Below are 19,767 nucleotides of genomic sequence, written 5' to 3'. Positions count from 1 at the left end.
GCGTCTTTTGTAATTGGTTATGCCCCTGGAGGCTGCAGAGCATAGGCAGCCTGCCACTTCCCTATGTAATGTGTGTTGCCCGTCATCCAGTCTTCTGCTCTGTGTGAAACTGTGAAGGCCGAGCCTCTACACTGCACAACAATTACCACTTCTTCGAAACCCTGTAATTGCCTTCCACTGCGTTGCATTAGTTTCTCAAATTGGCTCAAAGTTGCCTACAACGTTCGTCTCGAATGGTGTAAAAGCGTGGCGCCCTGCGACATCACCCTCGGGTTCGGCGACGCTTCAAACAGCCAGGTGTCGACACGTGCGAAAAAAGGCAACTTTACAGAAATTCATGTGAGATTAAGGTGGATTAATGATGCCACATTGGCACAAAATTTCACCACTATTCTGCCCAACGCAATTGTCGTGCTACACGACCTCCTCTCATCCACATTTGACCCTTCTTTTGATTCTCTACGATGGGGGTCAGAACTGCGCCACGCAGCATTGAAATCCTAAGGTTTTCTTATGGGTGGCCGAGGAAACATTTCAAACGCACCGCTGCTCAGGATCGGCACAAAACACCCCCAGGAGGTCGCGTAGAGGGCTCAATGAAACCACCCCTTTCCCTGGGGCATTGATTCTCACATATTTTGGGGTTGAAAACGATAGTGTGCAGTACGATGAGCAACAGGAGGACATTCTTGACAACCTTAGACAGTGTTGACACCCTCAGACGTTTCAACCCTTCTTTACATGGGGGAGGGGGTTGCATCCACACTGAACGTGATTGCACCCCTTTGCAGTGCAGTTCCGTCTGCACGTTTTGCTCTCGTCTACAGTTTGGAGCCACTAGAGATCATTCATAACCATTCAACGAAATTGTAAGGGGACCCGAAGCAGCAAAGGGTAGTTATGCTTTTCCTGCCCTTCTGTTTAGTGCTCTCTTGTGGCGTGATCACACGAGAGTCCAGCATTAACATGTGCGTGAATAAAACGACAAAGGGTCTCTCTAACACCTCCAAGTTTGGCGACACCCTCGGTGGCACCCATGCAACATTTTTGCGCACCTAATAAATCTATCTGCCAAAAAACTTAACACCACTTCAGTCTACCGACTGCTCTGCCGTCTGAAGGTAGGTAAACCATGGCCAAGGAATGTCGAAAGGGTTGTCTATCTCCCATGCGCTAGAGCAGTCACTAGTCTGATTTGGTGTCGAAATTTCTGAAAGTACAGAATAACATGTTAAATGAGGGTTGTGGGTGGCACTGTCGGTTCCCGAACGTGGGGTCTTAGGGGGACTGTTTGCCGTTTTATTTACGCACATATTAATGTTGCACTCCCATGTGATCCCGCCAAAGGTGGACGGACACCAGAAGGGGGTATATTCGCAGATTCTAGTCTATAGTTACAGCGACAAACTGCAGATGGAACTGTGACTCCAGCGTATCAGCTGTAATGGAAACACATGACGCTACGATTTGTCCACATAGCTCGTTTATTTTATGGTGTTTTTGTCGATTCACTTTATCTCTGACGGTCCTCCATGGATACACGTCCTTAAGTGTTAAATAAGGAGAGCGACCTCATAGCGATTAGGATCTCCTTGATCTATACGCTTTTCAGGTGGCGCCATTCATGTACAATATGATATGGCAGTAGTAGTAGAAGATCTACCTTATTGCATATAAAACATTTTATCTCCATATAGGATTTGGGTGGCAGGTGAAGTCCTTGTCTGAAGTATAACGAGGTACGCCTGACCAGTTATCGTACCCTCGAAGAAGAGGAAGAAGCACATGAAACCACGCAAAGACAAACCACACCACACATTGTGCCCTGGTGGATTCACTACCTTGTCCACAGCAACATTAGGAAATCAAGGAGCGCAGTAGACACAATTGTGGCTCTTCACAGTACCGCCTCGTCAGACTTCACTCTTAGCCGTCTTCGTTCATCGCTTACAGCAGTCCCTTCAGAATGCATCTTAGCACTTGACAGGTTTACCCCACTTTCGCGTGTTCCCAGATCCACACATTTTTGTGGTGATAGTACGAAATGTTACAGTACCACAGCTATGGAGGCTTCAGCTGTCCTTCTTTGTGGTCGGCCGAATCTTGCCCTCTGCACATATTTAACAGTTCCATTGGCTTAGAACTTGTCACAAACGTAGCTCCTGAATGTTCTGCTATTTTCAGTATCGTTTTAATACAGTCTTTAATTTCACTAATGACAGTCCACTCAGCCCATGATATCTACTCTATCGTCTCCCACTGTACTGGTTCGCCGTGGCACCTTATCAACGCGCATGCACACCGAATTCAGTAGTTCCACTACAAGAGGTCAGTAACTAAGTCATTCCGTTTCGAAACTATTGCACTACAAACAGTGTGCACATATTTTGAGCCCTTTATATTGTAAACAGTAATGGTCCTACAAGACACCCTTGGGACGCTTCTAAAGTTTCTTTCATATGTATAAGTTTAGCCCTTTGTTGACGGCTCTCTACAGCCTACATGGAAGTCTCGAATCCAGTTGGGTTGGGTTGGTGGCAAGCTAGTACATTATTGTTTGGAAAACGACAATGCGGAATTGCATGGAATGACTTTTTTTTTCCACAGGTGAAGATGTGGCTGACCTTCAACGAGCCCAACATGTTCTCCAAGGGCTACTCGACAGCCACGTCGTTCGCTCCCGGGGCCAACTCCTCGGGCATCGCCGACTACCTGATGGCCAAGACGATCCTGGTGGCGCACGCGCGCGTCTACCGACTCTACGACCTGAGCTTCCGCCTCAAGCAGAGGGGTGAGTGAGACCCACAGCCACTCTCTGCCTCAGTTACTGGCTACTCTTCCGTAACTCAACATCTTTTAACACACTTCGTGCAAAAGTACTTTGAAAAACAGCTGTTCTTTGAGCAAGGTGAGGAAGTTAAGCCGGCCGGAGAGATCGTACGGTTCTAGGCGCTACAGTCTGGAGCCGAGCGACCGCTACGGTCGCAGGTTCGAATCCTATCTCGGGCATGGGTGTGTGTGATGTCCTTAGGTTAGTTAGGTTTAATTAGTTCTAAGTTCTAGCCAACTGATGACCTCAGAAGTTAAGTCGCATAGTGCTCAGAGACATTTTTTTGAGGAAGTTAAGATGGTATTTGGAGTGCAGACTTATAGTTAACGAAGAAGAAATATAAAATTTTAAGGTTAGCTAACGACACTATCAGAGATAGTAAGGGCCTTGGAAAATCGGTTGAACGGAGTGGATTGTATGTTGAAAGGACATCATAGATAAATTCTGCCACGAGCTGTGGTGCACGAAGTGCGGCGTAGTGGCCAGCATCAGTCTCTGGCTTGTCACGTGCTGCAAATTCAAACCTGACCACCAGCGTTTATCCGCTATTTATTATTCGTCATTTCTGAAAGGTTCTTGAAATATCTTATGTTTACAATGTTCGTGAATTCTAGAATATTCGATGTCTGTATAAATAACTGCACTCTCTGTCCAAGAGTTCAGTTGTGTTCTGGCTGCACGTTGGTATTCCTGATAAACGGGCTTTCAGTTTTAAGTGTCGTATTCCGTTGACGATTTTGCATTCGGATTTGGACTTGATTGTGGTTATACAGCGTGACAATGTTTGGTGGAGACGCCAGGTATTTCATAGCATCTACATCACTGTGGTTCCAATTCGGCAAAGTAAAAGCCGTTGAGGCAGAGGAACCGGTCTTCAAGCAGTATGTCATTCCATGGTACATATATTCAAGAGATCAATGGTTTACAAGCCAACAGAAAGTCAGCGGCGCATCAACCACCCATGAGTGTTCTCTGGAGGTGTTGGTCAGGAAGCGATGAAATGGCTGAAAGCATTCGATCGAGTCGCCTAATACAATAGGCAGGAAGACATGACAAAAGTGTACTTTTTCTAGGACGGTACAGGATATTTTTGCGTCGACTACTGACGACTGAACAAAATTACGAAGAAAGACGACTATCCACTGCCACACATTGATGACCAAGCTAGGACATGCAGACATGCTAGTGGCAAATCATGATTGACTGGAAGAAGATTGCCTCCATAGCTCCTGCCGGCCTCTATGCCGTTTGGACTGTCTAAAACTTCAACCACTTTCTAAAGTCTGGTGGGCAAACTGTGTGTACAACTCGAGTGGACGACGTGTCTTTGCTATCTGGATGACACTGTCGTTTATTTGGAGACATTTGAAGAACGTTTAAGCCACCTGACATCAGCACTGAAGTGTGTACGACATGCAGGTCTCTGTCTTCTGAATTCCAAAAAGTGCCTCTTCGCTGCCCAAGAAATAAGAAATCTTGGGACTTCTAGCGAATGGCTATGGAGTCAGTCCAAAAAAAATAAAAAATAAAAATAAAAAAAAAACAAAAAAAAATGAGAGCACTCACACATTTTGCGACGAAGGAAAAGCGAAGATAATGGAATGTACACGAATTAAATCAGACAATACTGCGGGAATTAGAGTAGCTAATGAGCCTTTAAAAGTAGTAGATGAGTTACACAAATTTGGTACTGAAATAAATGACGATAGCTGAAACAGACAGGATGCAAAATGCTGACTGTCAATAGCAAGAAAATGTTTCTGGAAAAAAGATACTTGTTAACATCAGATATAGATTTAAGTGTTGGGAAATTTCTTCTAAAGCTGTTTATAGGGAGTGTATCCTTGTACCGAAATGGAACGTGAACGATAAACAGTCCGGCAAGGACAGATTGAAAGCTCTGAAGATATGGTGCTCTGTGAGAATACTGAGAATGGATTGATTGGATAATTCATGAGGATGCTATGAACCAAATTGGGGAGAAAAAGAAAATTATGGGTCAACTTGACTAAAAGAAGGGACCAGTGGATAGAACATGTTGAGCTACCACGGAATCGTTTGTTTGATTGTAGAAGGAAGAGTGGAAGATAAAATTTAGAGGGAGATCAAGCCTCTCTACAGTAAGCAGGTTGGAATGCATGTAGACTGCAATGGCTACACAGAGGTCTAGCGGCGTGGGCAGCCTAGAGTAGGGTGGAGAACTGCATCAAACCACCATCTGCGCTGAAGGTTACCTCCACCATGTTTGGTGAAATGTATTTCGTATGCGGGTATTCTTACTCAATCTCAACAGTCCTTACATCTCGCATTCATCTGACTCATAATAAAAATAATATTTTTACTAAAAATGATTGTGTACGCCATCTCATTTACATACGCTGATTTTACTTTTCGTATCAGAAATATACATACTACGCACAAATATAACTGTATTACTATTGCTCCAAACCAGGCCTCTTCCAATGCATTTTCCGCTCCTTGATGAAGTTCAGCTTCTGTGCAGGAGACTCGACAAAGTCAGCACTGAAGCATTTGATGAGTAGTCTGATCTCCACAATCACCCTGAATATCAACGGCGTAGCCCCATCTTGCCAAATTAACATTTGATCTGCCAAAGCCAGATCTCAGTCTATTTGAGGACTTATGAGCCCTACATTTCTCATCATAGCCAGGAGCTAAAGTTCCAGAAACTCTTCTCCAGCCATGGGAGATGTACATAGTTGCCCTCCGTAGCTACAATCTAATTTTTAGCTATGGATCTGAGTTTCACCGATGTTCAAAGGAAACCCCTCCTTGAGCTCAGTCGTTGCAGGAGCGGTTCGAGTCCATACTCCATACAGAGTATTGGTTTCCTCCTCTTCACAATATTTCTGTCATCTTTCGCATGTGCTAAGGCCATCAAATTGAAGTGGATTTCAAGCAACCCGTTACGATTCTGCAGGTGCCATAGAGGACATTATCCACCTCTTTGGCGTGTTCTGAATTATATAGTGCTCTTGCATTAGTTCATTCAGTTTCAGGTTGACTACCCCACTGTAACCCAGCCAGTTTCTGTAGAACATTGCTTCTGGTGGAAACATTGGACCAGCAGCGCTTCTTGAAAGCAAGACATCTATCAAATATCACCTCTAGGTACCTTGGGGTCTCACAGTTTTCAAGTTCGACTCCTGAACATGCTACAGAGAGAACATTAATAAAACGAACAAACTCCAGGAACGGATCGTGACTGCAAATAGAGGAGAAAAGGTTCTGTGAACATGTGTCCTCCCAGAACATAGTACAGAGCTGCATCGCATCCATATCATAACAATGTTCATGGCCTCCATGAGGTGAGAGGGATAGCAGCGGTTGTCAAACAGGATACACATAATCGCTCTTTGGCATAATCATGTTAGCGGGTCACTTAACTGGAGCTCGTTCTAAGGTTTGCCTCGGTATCCTGTAGAACCGGGTTCTCCAAATCTAATGTAGGCACACTCCACCACCTCCCTGCACGTTCGTCTATCTGGAAGGTACCATGATTATACAGATGCCCAAGAAGGACTTCAGATGTTGGGTGACGTTGGTGCTGTGAGGGTAATTGTTTTGGTACAGCCATGTTGCCTCACGACCGTTTCCATCCGCTTCGCCGTACACAAACACCATCTCGGCTTGTTCCCGACATGAATACCGGACCATTCTGCTGCTTACAGTACGTTCCGTCAACCACAAAGCCTGCAACAGACAAGGCACACATGGCACGTGGTCAGACGACTGTCACTCGTCAGTGCCATCTACCATGGCAATGATGCATTTCTGGACACACATTCATATAGGACCTTCTTCCCCACATTTCCAGTCATAAACCCATCCCGTCAGCTTTTCAGTTCTATTAATGATCACCCTGTGTAATTCGCAACTTGCTTTCCTGTTTTTTAAATGAAAAGCACACACTTGTTTATTCGAGGAGCTTATTGTATCTGGAAAGTTATTTAAGGGCATTTGTGAGAGTGTTCTCTGTTGTTTCCAAATCTGTGCTCGAGGTGGCTAGAGAAAGGGCATTGGCATACAAGGAACTCCAGCTGTTGGGTGCTATGGGTTGATCATTCTTGCATATATTGAACAGAATTAGAGCCAGCACACTTCGCTGCAGGATGTCTTTTTCTGCAGTCTTCATTGGCCGCTCTGTTCTTGAAAGTTGACGAAGAACCTGCAATTCTACAAAAGAGTGTCGATGAGCCTAGTGAGACCTTGACTAACAATAGCTGCTGATAGTGTCAAATACTGCTACTAAGTCCGCAATAACCACTCCTGTCACCGCACAACGTCAAACCAGTACAACTTTTGCCAGGTCGAAATCCAGATTTCTGTGGTACAAATGAGGGGGTCTGTTACGGGTGATAGGATATTTAAAATCAATATTTCCAGCAATTTGTAAAATTGATATAGTAGTGGACTGGTATAAGATGTTCTCGATTATTTTCGTCTTCGCCAGCGGTCTGCTGATGGACACTTGTTAACAACCTGTAACTGTGTTATGTCCCCAATCCGAATGTGGAAAGTACATGTGGCTGTTAACATTACTGTTAAAATGTATGTGAATTCCTAAGAGACCTAACTGCTAAGGTCATCGGTCCCTAGACTTACACACTACTTAAACTAACTTATGCTAAGAACAACACACACACCCATGCCCGAGGGAGGACTCGAACCTCCGGCATGAGGAGCTGCGCTGTTAACACTAGTTCATAATAAACGATAATTAGTTTTCCACTAAACAGAAGCATTTCACTACAGGTGTCACCAAACATTACTGCTCTTCCAGCTAAATTAGAAAATAACTGCAACATAGACTCTGAGACATACCACGACAGACCACGAAGAAATTATAGGAATGAGACGGAAATCCGTAGATCCGATGGACATATACAGACAAAGAAATGATTACAAAATGATTCAAATGGCTCTGAGCACTATGGGACTTAACTTCTGAGGTCATCAGTCCCCTAGAACTTAAAACTACTTTAACCTAACTAACCTAAGGACATCACACACATCCATGCCCAAGGCAGGATTCGAACCTGCGACCGTAGCGGTCGCGCGGTTCCGGACTGTAGCGCCCAGAACCGCTCGGCCACCCCGGCCGGGACATGATAACAGTTTCAGAAAAAATGGATGATTTATTCAAGAGAAAGAAGTTCACAAACGGAGCAAGTCAGTGACGGATTGGCCTACATTTGTCCCTTATGCAAGCAAATATTCGCCTTGGCATTGCTGGTCAAAGTTGTTGGATGTCCTGAGGGATATCGAGTCAAATTCTGTCTAATGAGTGCGTTAGATAGTGAAATCTCGAGTGGTTGAAGGGTTCTGCCCATAGTGCTCCCAATGTTCTCAGTTGGGGACAGATCTGGCAACCTTGCTGGCCAAGGTAGGGTGGTGTGTTATTCGGTTCGAAGCCGGGCTCATCACTGAAGACAATTGTACTCCAGTGCATGAGACTCTAGCGCGAGGACTTGTATGGAGACGCCCTGGACAGTGGTGCAACACCAACGTGACTGTCGCCTACCATACAGTCCCACATCTGGGCGTAATGGTCAGGCGTGCCATCTCTTGTCACAGCAGGACCCCATTGGTTGTCATCTACGGAATCCTTACAGTACGTTGGTACGCAGACAATATTGTACGCCATCTTTTGGTGCCCTTCATGGCAGGCCATTGTGGGCACAGATTTCAGCAAGATAACGCCCTCCGGCATACAGCGAGACTTTCTACTGCTTGTCTGGATGCCTGCGAAACCCAACTTTGGTCCAAGGTCGCCGGATTCCTCCCTCAATTGAGAACGTGTGAAACATTATGGGCAGGACCCACCAACCAGCTCGGGATGTTTACGATCTAAAGCACGAACTGGACTGAACATGGCACGATATCCGTCAGGAGGACATACAACAGTTCTGTCACTCAATGCCAGAATAATTGCTTGCATGAGACCCAGGGGTGGTCCTACGTGATACTGACTTACTCAGTTTGCGAAGTACACTACTGACCATTAAAATTGCTACACCAAGAAGAAATGCAGATGATAAACGGGTATTCATTGGACAAATATATTATACTAGAAATGACATGTGATTACATTTTCACGCAATTTGGGTGCATAGATCCTGAGAAATCAGTACCCAGAACAACCACCTCTGGCCGTAATAACGGCCTTGATACGCCTGGGCATTGAGTCAAACATAGCTTGGATGGCGTGTACAGGTACAGCTGCCCATGCAGCTTCAACACGATACCACAGTTCACCAACAGTAGTGACTGGCGTATTGTGACGAGCCCCACCATTGACCAGACGTTTTCGATTGGTGAGAGATCTGGAGAACGTGCTGACCAGGGCAGCAGTCGAGCATTTTTTTGTATCCAGAAAGGCCCACACAGGACCTGCAACATTCAGTCGTGCATTGTCCTGCTGAAATGTAGGGTTTCGCAGGGATCGAATGCAAGGTAGATCCACGGGTCGTAACACATCTGAAATGTACCGTCCATTTGTCAAAGTGCCGTCAACGCGAACAAGAGGTGACCGAGACGTGTAACCAATGGCACCCCATACCATCACGCGAGGTGATACGCCAGTATGGCGATGACGAATGCACGTTTCCAATGTGCGTTCACCGCGAAGTCGCCAAACACGGATGCGACCATCATGATGCTGTAAACAGAACCTGGATTCATCCGAAAAAATGACGTTTTGCCATTCGTGCATCCAGGTTCGTCGTTGAGTACACCATCGCAGGCGCTCCTGTCTGTGATGCAGCGTCAAGGGTAACCCCAGCCATGGTACATGCTGCTGCAAACGTCGCCGAACTGTTCGTGCAGATGTTGTTGTCTTGCAAACGTCCCCATCTGTTGACTGAGGGATCGAGACGTGGCTGCACGATCCGTTACAGCCATGCAGATAAGATGCCTGTCATCTCGACTGCTACTGATACGAGGCCGTTGGGATTCAGCACGGCGTTCCGTATTACCCAACCTGAACCCACCGATTCCATATTCTGCTAACAGTCATTGGATGTCGACCAACGCGAGCAGCAATGTCGCGATACGAAAAACCGCAAAGTCGATGCGCTACAATCCGACCTTTATCAAAGTCGGAAACGTGATGGTACGCACTTCTCCTCCTTACACGAGGCATCACAACAACGTTCCACCAAGCAACGTCGGCCAACTGCTGTTTGTGTATGAGGAATCGGTTGGATACTTTCCTCATGTCAGCACGTTGTAGGTGGCGCCACCGGCGCCAACCTTGTGTGAATGCTCTGAAAAGCTAATCATTTGCATGTCACAGCATCTTCTTCCTGTCGGTTAAATTTCGCGTCTGTAGCACGTCATCTTCGTGGTGTAGCAGTTTTAATGGCCAGTAGTGTACTTTCTGTTGAATAAACCAACCAGTTTTCGTAAAAGTGTAAGCGTTTGTTTGTCTTTACGTGTACATCACAACTTCCGATTTCCACCCGATTCTAAGATTTCCTTCGTGTGACCTCGATATTTTTGTTGTCTTCTAGTGTATTTAAAAACCTAGCAACGACTCTTATTTGTGGCGATGAAAGTCACGACATAACAAAACGGTAGTACTATAGTTGCAGCCAGTGATCTAGATTGTCGTTCCAGGCAAGGTCGGCATCACGCTGGACGGAGGCTGGTACGAGCCGCTCACCAACAGCGCGGAGGACGCCGATGCCTCGGAACGTCAGCTGCAGTTTGAGGTCAGCGGTGCCAGCATAAACTGTCTCTTATTACTTCCATGTCCAGTCTCTTGTTTTCCTGTCACTAATTTTGTAGACTTTCCAATAACACAACCCCTTTCTCACAGATCGGGCTCTGGGCGAATCCCATCTTCTCGCTGCTGGGAAACTTCCCCAAGGTGGTGCGCCAGCGCGTGGCAGCCAACAGCAAGCAAGAGGGGCGAGCCAGGTCCCGACTACCCTCGCTCTCCTTGTCCGAGATTCTCCTCATCAAGGGTGAGTAAGCGACGGACAGAGACACAGGACACCTCTCAAGGCTTCTTTCTGCTCCAGCACGTCCTGTAGAATACTGGCATTTTCCACGTGTCAGCCTTACCAAAACGCAGTTTCAGAAGGTGACGGACATTGCTGCCTACCAGAGGAACAGCATTGCAGGAGCAACTGCGAGAGAATCGGTGAAGGTGTTAGCACTATAACTGTCACATGAAGTTAAATAAAAACTTCGAGTATTAGGCTACAATGTTTCTGTTCCAACCAAATAATAAGTTCCCAAAAAATATTAATTACACTGCTTGATAAAAAATTATAGTAGCCAGAGGGTGTCAGTATAAGTTCTTGCATGTATACACCATTGGTGCCTTATAAATTATTAGGGTTGAAAATATCTGTGACAGTCAGAAAGGCCACATGAGTGCCCTAGTGTGGTTCACGTCTAGTGTTGCTACCATCCCTAGTAGGGTATACAGGTAACGTGAACTGCGTTAGATGTTGACTGGTCACAGTGAAGGATAACGAATTGGCTCATACTCTTGTTAGATAGCGTTGTCAGCACCTGCCAGAGTTTGAAAGACGTCTCCTTGTGAGTCTCCATTTGGTCAATTGATCGAATAGTGCAGTATCCTAATTTCTAGGGCATTCGGGTGTGACAGTGGCTGGACGTTGGGCTGCATGGGAACATGAGGCCAGACATACTCATCGTCAAGGATCTCGTGGTCCATGCTTCACCACTAGAAGGGACGATCGCTATGTTGTGCACAAAGCTCGTTGTAACTCCTTCACATCTGCGTCCGCCATCAGACAGCAAGTGATGCACTCCCTGCAGCATTCTGCATCGTCCCGGAGATTTACAGCAGCCAGACTAGGGAGATATCGTCGCATTTGTAGGCTACTGTTAGAACTCCAACACTAACGGCTGCATTTGGAGTGGTGCCGTGACCTGGAAGCGTGGACTGCTGATGCTTTCCGTCACGCTGTGTTCAGCAGTGGAATGTGGTTGCGCATTAGCCCAGCTCACTGTCGTCAGGGAGTATGGTGGCGACATCGGGAGAGGTCCCATTCTGCCAATATTTTGGAGAGTCACAGTCTAGTTACTCCTGGTGTTATGGTATGGGTCGCCATCGGTTATGACGTGGGTCACGGCTGGTCGTGATTTATGGAACTCCGAAGGCACAACCTTACGTCACGGACATCTTGCGTCCTTACGTGGTACGTCTCAGGCGACAATATCGGCGTACCATTTCTCGACATCACAAAGATCGCCCACACGTGACGTGTGTCCATAAACTTCCTGCTTGAAGTTTAGGGATCATGTGGCCAGCGAAATCACCAGATTTTTCCCCAATGGACATGTGTGGAACCAGGATGGACATCATGTCTGTCCCAGTGTCAGTGTCCAGGATATCAAGGAGTGCTTACAACAGTTGTGGAGGCTAACCTCAGCAGAGGATACAGCCGCTGTATGAGACCCTTCACAACCCACTTAGAGGATGGATGAGGGTGAGAGAGGATGCAATGTTATACTGATAAGCGTACTCACTGCCAAGGTCTTTGTAATTTTGACTCGATGTTGTAATCACTGAAATAACATCACACAGTCTCTCATCCCACAAACTCCGTTACATTTCCTCCATCCGTTCTATTTGCTTCATTCTTTTTGTCACACAGGGTAGCTGTTTTAAAGAGGGAGTTTCACTCTACGACAGCGTGCCTGGCCCAGTAAGAAAACTGACCGAAAAGTTAAAAGAATAAAGGACCGCCACACCAGCCTCGGAGCTTTACCCAGCTGCATACCTCTACTGTCCACAGGTACGGCCGACTTCTTCGGACTCAACCACTACACGACGTCTCTGATAACTTCTGGACGTAGCGGCGAGGTGCCTTCCAAGCTCTATGACGCCGGTGTCGTCACTTCCACCATTCCAGGCTACAATACCAACTACTGGATCTCGGTGAGTACCGTAGCCCAGGGTTTCTCGCAACCCACCAAGCAGGTGTTTCCATTATCTAGATAATGCCTGGTGACATACATACATTTTCTATACAGTGATCTATCCAGTATCAAATTTAAGCGGATCCTTTTTTCTTCAAATCTGTCGCTGTTTCTACTTGCTCCTACTCATCATACGAACAGTAGTCACACTCTGATAGACGTATGGGCACAGGATACAGGGTTAAAACTCAGGCCATGCAAAAGCCAACCGGTACTGGTTGCTAGTTGTAGGCTCATTAACCCGAAATATCGGGAATCCCTACCATCTTTAACGCTAAATGGGACAAATACCATCTTCTTTCCCTCAGCAAAGAGTCTAGAAGCAATAATAGATGAAAATCTAAACTGAACTGAGAACGTAACTGCAGTGTGGAAGAAGGCCTCAGCATCTCTCCATGCCCTATAAAAATATGAAAAGCTCTTCCCTCATGTTCTGAAAAAGAAACTTGTTCAAAGAATTCTACTTTCGGTTATTGATTACAACGATGTTATCCTGCGAAGTCTTTTTCAGAAAGTTCTTGGCGCCTGGAGCGGCTTATGTATGGCTGTGTTCATTACAATTTGTAATGTTCTAGTCTTTGACCATATTTCACCATCGTATGTACAGCTATCCTGGCTGCCTGCAGACAACTGCAGAGATTTCCATACCCTCCGTCTTCTTTACTATTTTATCAATGAATAATTTACGTTATATATCTCCTTGATCTTAGCACTCTTGTCTGAACAACATGGCACCTCGCATCAGCGCAAAATCCTTTCTGCCCTCTCCGTCATTTAGTCGTCTTCTCGAAGTCCTCAGTAGCAGGAAGCCGTCACTGGAATAATTTCTGGCATTACATTAGAAAAATAAATTTCAGAAGACAGCGAATGATATATCTACTAGAATAACAATAAGCGTTACCATTGTCGCTGTAGCCACTCGTTACGCTTGTACATCGATCTTTCCTACCTGATCTTCCTCATTTTCCAGTACTCTTAGCGATCCAGTCTCTTTAAATTTACTTTTCCCAACTTGCTATATCTGAAAATATCTATTTTTTACGCCTATAAATTCTTCTTATATCTAACACTACCATTATTGTTATTAATGTCATTATTATTATCATTATTATTGTTGTTATTATTACCATTATTAGTGGCAGCAGCTACAGTAGTACAAGTACTGGCAATGGTAACTTTATTAGTCCGTATTCAGTAATTTACTCACACTGCCACTATTTGCCACTATATAATGCCACTACACTATTTGTCATATTAAAATTGTTTGCTCATATGTAGACATGATGTAATAAATAATGTATATGTGGGAAACCGTTGTCCGATGTAACGGGAGGGCCTGATGGCTCTTGTCAGATCAGCTTAAGCAAATAAATAAATAAATGTTGTTTCAGTTGTCATTCGTTCGTAACCTGTATGTAGGCCCTGTATGTGAGTGGTGCCTCCATTGTTTCAGGACGTTCCATGGGGGCTCCGGAAGCTCCTCAACTGGGTGCACGACTCCTACCCCGGTTACCCCATCTTCGTCACGGAGAACGGCTGGGTGGACCCTCCTGGCGTTCTCAACGACACGGGCCGTGTCCACTACCTCAGGGTGAGTCAACATTCTCGTCCTGTTTTCGACGTCAGTTTCAGACCAGGCAGCTCAGACGAATAAAAAATTTAAAGAAGTGAGAAATTCAGTGTCAACCAAACTACAAAGACAAATGGTTCAAATGGCTCTGAGCACTATAGGACTTAACATCTATGGTCATCAGTCCCCTAGAACTTAGAACTACTTAAACCTAACTAACCTAAGGACAGCACACAACACCCAGCACCGAGGCAGAGAAAATCCCTGACCCCGCCGGGAATCGAACCCGGGAACCCGGGCGTGGGAAGCGAGAACGCTACCGCACGACCACGAGATGCGGGCCTACAAAGACAGATACGCTACCTTGGAGAATCACGTCGTGACCACTGACATTAATTTGTCGTGTGCGGCAGTTGTTTATGAAGAAGTACTAAAAGAAGTAATTATGCTATGAAATTAAACCTGACGCAGATGAAAGGCCCACAGAGTTCCTGAGAACAGTGATGTCCAGAACTGAAACGAAAGAAAGGACTAGGAAATCTGGTACTCGTGTTGTTGTTGTTGTTGTTGTTGTGGTCTTCAGTCCTGAGACTGGTTTGATGCAGCTCTCCATGCTACTCTATCCCGTGCAAGCTGATTCATCTCCCAGTACCTACAGCAACCTACATCCTTCTGAATCCGCTTAGTGCATTCATCTCTTGGCCTCCCTCTACGATTTTTACCCTCCACGCTGCCCTCCCATACTAAATTGGTGATCCCTTGATGCCTCAGAACATGTCCTACCAACCGATCCCTTCTTCTTGTCAAGTTGTGCCACAAACTCTTCTTCTCCCCAATTCTGTTCAATACCTCCTGATTAGTTATGTGATCTACCCATCTAATCTTCAGCATTCTTCTGTAGCACCACATTTCAAAAGCTTCTATTCTCTTCTTGTCCAAACTATTTATCGTCCATGTTTCACTTCCATACATGGCCACACTCCATACAGATACTTTCAGAAACGACTTCCTGGCACTTAAATCTACACTCGATGTTAACAAATTCCTCTTCTTCAGAAACGCTTTCCTTGCCATTGCTAGTCTACATTTTATATCGTCTCTATTTCGACCATCATCAATTATTTTGCTCCCCAAATAGCAAAACTCCTTTGCTACTTTAAGTATCTCGTTTCCTTATCTGATTCCCCCAGCATCACCCGACTTAATTCGACTACATTCCATTATCCTCGTTTTTCTTTTGTCGATGTTCATATTATATCCTCCTTTGAAGACACTGTCCATTCCGTTCAACTGCTCTTCCAGGTCCTTTACTGTCTCTGACAGAATTACAATGTCACTGGCAAACCTCAAAGTTTTTATTTCTTCTCCATGGATTTTAATTCCCACTCCAAATTTTTCTTTTGTTTCCTTTATTGCTTATTCAATATATGGATTTAATAACATCGGGGATAGGCTACAACCCTGCCTTACTCCCTTCCCAAGCACTGCTTTCCCTTCATGCCTCTCGACTCTTATAACTGCTATCTGGTTTCTGTACAAATTGTAAATAGCCTTTCGCTCCCTGTATTTTACCCCTGCCACCTTTAGAATTTGAAAGAGAGTATTCCAGTCAACTGTTACTCATAGAACAAGTAATATTGTGTCAAATATGGCAAAGAAATCTTAAGGGTATGAATGGAGAAGGAGACTGGGAGATAGAATCTAGTTTATGAATGATGTAGCTTGTCTTGTGAAAAAAACAGAGGGACAAGAAATGCGATAGAAATGACACGGACCTTAAAAGAGACAGAGGTGTTGGACAAAAACACAGAAACAACGCGAGAATCGCATGTTTCAGCATAGATGTCGATGCTGGCCATGCCTGCAGGTTGTGCAGTTGTATTCAACCACGGGCGGTACCTGAGGGGTTTCAGAATTACAGCTCTCTCATCTGTTCCCTGCTTAAGGAGCTCCCGTAATGTTGTTTTGGTGCTGACGGGGTTCGCAAATGCGAGGATAATATCTGCAGCGATTTTTACAGCTGACGTTCTCTTATTTTTCGTCACACTCGTCTTCATGATCGTCTGCGATGAATATTTAACTGTAGAATAGGTAGTGGTATATTTTTAACGATACTATAGTGACACTGTTATTTGTTGCAGGGCTACGTGTCAGCTATCTTGCGCGCCATCAACGAAGATGGTGTTCCAATGATTGGCTACACGCACTGGAGTCTGATCGACAACCTGGAGTGGATGAATGGATACTCGTGAGTATCGCCGGTACTAGTGACCTAAGAATGCAGAGCAAGATGAAACCACATAGCAGATATGTGCAACATTTCGGGTATTTCGATCACTGTACGGCCCTGACATGTGTCTTGTAAGTATTTCCTGGAATTATCTCTTTCATTCCCACTAGCCAGATGTGCTGGATACACTAATGCCAGTCCACCGTTACTATCCCTGTACTACCTGCTTCCACATGCATCTTGTAGGAGCATCTCTGCGCTGATATGTATCATCATCGATCTCGAATTTCTGTCGGGTTCGTTAGATAATAGAGCTCTTCCTATCCGATGGTATATTGTACCATTTCTTAAGCTCTTATTACCCTTAGAACCCACGGAGGAAATTTCAGCTACTCTTTCCGTGCTATTGTTCTAATATATTACTACTATTTTTCCCGGCAATCGGTAAGTGTTTTTTGTTGCCCGGTCTACATACACCATGACCCATTTAACATACACGGCTAGACTAAGGCAATTTGCTGTGCCTTACCGTAGGAAACCATGACGCTGCCTCACACAGAGCTGACCCAGAAAGTATGTAACGTTTGCTCTCCTCTCGCGTACATCTGACAACACGGTACTCGCATATGCGCAGTTACGTCCTTAAACTCGAGAACGAAGTAGCTCAGCCATTTTCCTTCATTACTTTAACGTCTGCAGTCATAGTTTATCGGTTATCATGCTTAAAACAATGTATCGGCCCGTCAGCTGTGAAAGTACAGCCTTTAACAAGTTTTTGAATGCGAGAAATGTTTGATGTTGTGAAATTTAAAGCCGGATAAGTGAAACGTTCGAGCGCAACGCGAGGAGAGAAGGTATGGCGCGGAGGTAGTTTAGCATGTTAAACGAAGGAAGGGAAAATGTTCACGGTAAGGAACGCTGTCGATCCCATTGTCGATAACTGAAGAACTGGTGCGCTGTGTAGACAAACAAGTTCTTTCCAGTAGGCAGGTAACGAATTCCAATTTGTCAACGAGTGTTCAAAACATGTCGCTTTTTTTATTAAACTTCAATGTGGCTCTCAATATTTGCATTGCAGAAACTGTGTGCACGATGGGTACGAAAAACTGACGTTCAAAAATGGAAACGCGCGGGAACAGCCTTGGAGTTTTTGCAGCGTTATGCGACAGACGGAAATGTCTTTTTGGAAAGAATTGTCACAGATGATGAGACACGGATTTGTCAAAAGACGTCGGAATTAAAACGACAGCCTATTTGATGGCGGCGTGCTGGTTCCTTTACAAACAGAAAGGCATAGCCACGTCTTATTTCAAGAAAAATGATGTGCACTAGGTTTCGGAGCTACCAAGGAATTTCATTAGTAGGTGGATGGAACGAGACACAACAATCAAATCTACAGCTAATGATGTGCATTGCCATACGCTAAATAAATAAGTAAACGCTACAGCTAATCGTGAGCTATTCAAAAAGTTACGGGGCGTGACACAGCATGGGATACTGACTTGTGATGTTGTGTTCATGGATGACAATACACGACCGCTCACCCCACGCGTAACGATGACGCTGCTTGATTTCTTTTGCTGGGAACAATTCTATCACCCTTTTGACAGTCCAGAGCTAGCTCCGTATGACTTCAGCTTGTTTTCTCAACTCGAGGTTTCTTGGCGTCCAGCACTTTGGAAATGATAGTAAGATCAAGGTAAACGTCCAAAATCTGTACGAATGCATGCTATTGCGGTGATATTCATTAATAAAATGTTCTCTGGTTTCAAACCGTGTCGAATGCTGAACTGCCCACGAGTCTTCTGCAGGGATCTCCTCTGCCACTGTCAAGTGTGTTCTTGCCGCATGCAGTTAAATTCTCCAAAGCGGGTATGTTGCGATTACTGCCAAGATATGGTTCAAATAGCTCTGAGCACTATGGGACTTAACATCTGAGGTCATCAGTCCCCTAGAACGTAGAACTACTTAAACCTAACTAACACCTGCGACCGTAGCAGGCGCACGGTTCCAGACTGTAGCGCCTAGAACCGCTCGGCCACTGCGGCCGGCTGCCACGATATGACACCCATCTTAATCCGCATGGTGACTGTGTTGGAAAGTAGTTCAAGGTGTGTAGATAGTTCTGTAGTAAACCAAAAATGAAAACAAACAGGTAAACTTTTTTAAATCCCAAATGGTACTTAACTTTCTGGATCAGCTTTGTACTTCCTCCTGTCATGCACCCACTTTTTTGACCTCAGTGTCTCTGTATTTTCTTGTCTCTTGGGATCAGTTACCTATAATCAAGTACTATCTGAAAAAATCTGCACAAATCGTCAAACTTATAGTCATAAAATTTCAAAATGGTGCGAAGGTCTGTAGTTGGCTTTAAATTTTCAGAAATATAAAATAGTGTATTTCACAAAAGGTAAAAAAGTATAGTGTTCTATAACAAAAATATCAGTGAGCTACATTTGGAATCAGTCAACTGATACAAATATTGCGGTGTAATGATTTTTAGATATGAATCAGGTTGGTCACATAGGCTCAATCGTAGGAAAAGCAGGTGTCAGACTTCAGTTCATTCGCAAAGCAGTGGCGCAATGAGTCTACAAAGAAAGTTGGCTTCTAACACTTGTATGACCATTCCTAGAATGTTGCTCAGGTATGTGGGACTTGTGCGGAATAACAGTAACAGGCGATATCGAACGTTGCAGAAAAGCGAATGACCGAATGTTTGTCTGAGAGAGAGCTTCACCTAGCGGCTGAAGAATTTGAACTGGAAGAGGCTTGAACGTACATGCCAGCTAGTCTGCAAAAGCCAACAAGTTTCAAGTAATATTATCGAGTGAGGAATCTAGGAATACACTTCAAATCCCTATGTAAGTGGGCTATTCGGAAAGTAAGGAACGATAGGTCGCAACAGTTAGCTACAACTTCCAGCTACTTATATCCATAGTCGCCCATTCGACTTAGTCGTTTGTCGTGCCATTGTACCAACTTTCCAACACCCTCTTTATAGAAGGCAGCCTCCAGTGCTTTCCGCCAATTCTCTACGCTGGCCTACAGCTCGTTGTCTGTATCAAAATGTTGTCTTTATAGCTAGCGGTTCATGTGACCAGAGATGAAAATCAAAGGGAGACAATTACGGGCTGTATTGTGGGTAATCAC

At 44.9% G+C, this 19,767-nt stretch overlaps 1 protein-coding gene across 4 annotated transcripts in view; it reads left to right on the top strand.

The window, feature by feature from the left end:
- LOC126094711 (myrosinase 1-like) overlaps positions 1 to 19,767 on the top strand; it is a 178,201-nt gene that overhangs the window by 18,204 nt on the left and 140,230 nt on the right. For 2 of the 4 annotated variants that reach the window (XM_049909246.1, XM_049909245.1), the window contains exons 5-10: positions 2,608 to 2,791; positions 10,472 to 10,566; positions 10,674 to 10,821; positions 12,631 to 12,773; positions 14,268 to 14,405; positions 16,526 to 16,632. In XM_049909246.1, coding sequence (XP_049765203.1) covers positions 2,608 to 2,791; positions 10,472 to 10,566; positions 10,674 to 10,821; positions 12,631 to 12,773; positions 14,268 to 14,405; positions 16,526 to 16,632 — 815 coding nt within the window. The remainder of the gene's footprint in view (positions 1 to 2,607; positions 2,792 to 10,471; positions 10,567 to 10,673; positions 10,822 to 12,630; positions 12,774 to 14,267; positions 14,406 to 16,525; positions 16,633 to 19,767) is intronic. The other 2 variants (XM_049909247.1, XM_049909244.1) reach the window with 2 other exon arrangements.

The sequence above is a fragment of the Schistocerca cancellata genome, chromosome 8 (assembly GCF_023864275.1).
Source record: "Schistocerca cancellata isolate TAMUIC-IGC-003103 chromosome 8, iqSchCanc2.1, whole genome shotgun sequence".
NCBI classification, from domain to species: Eukaryota; Metazoa; Arthropoda; class Insecta; order Orthoptera; family Acrididae; genus Schistocerca; species Schistocerca cancellata.
The sequence above is the reverse complement of the archived record's forward strand: the minus strand, read 5'-3'. Positions and strand labels throughout refer to the sequence as shown.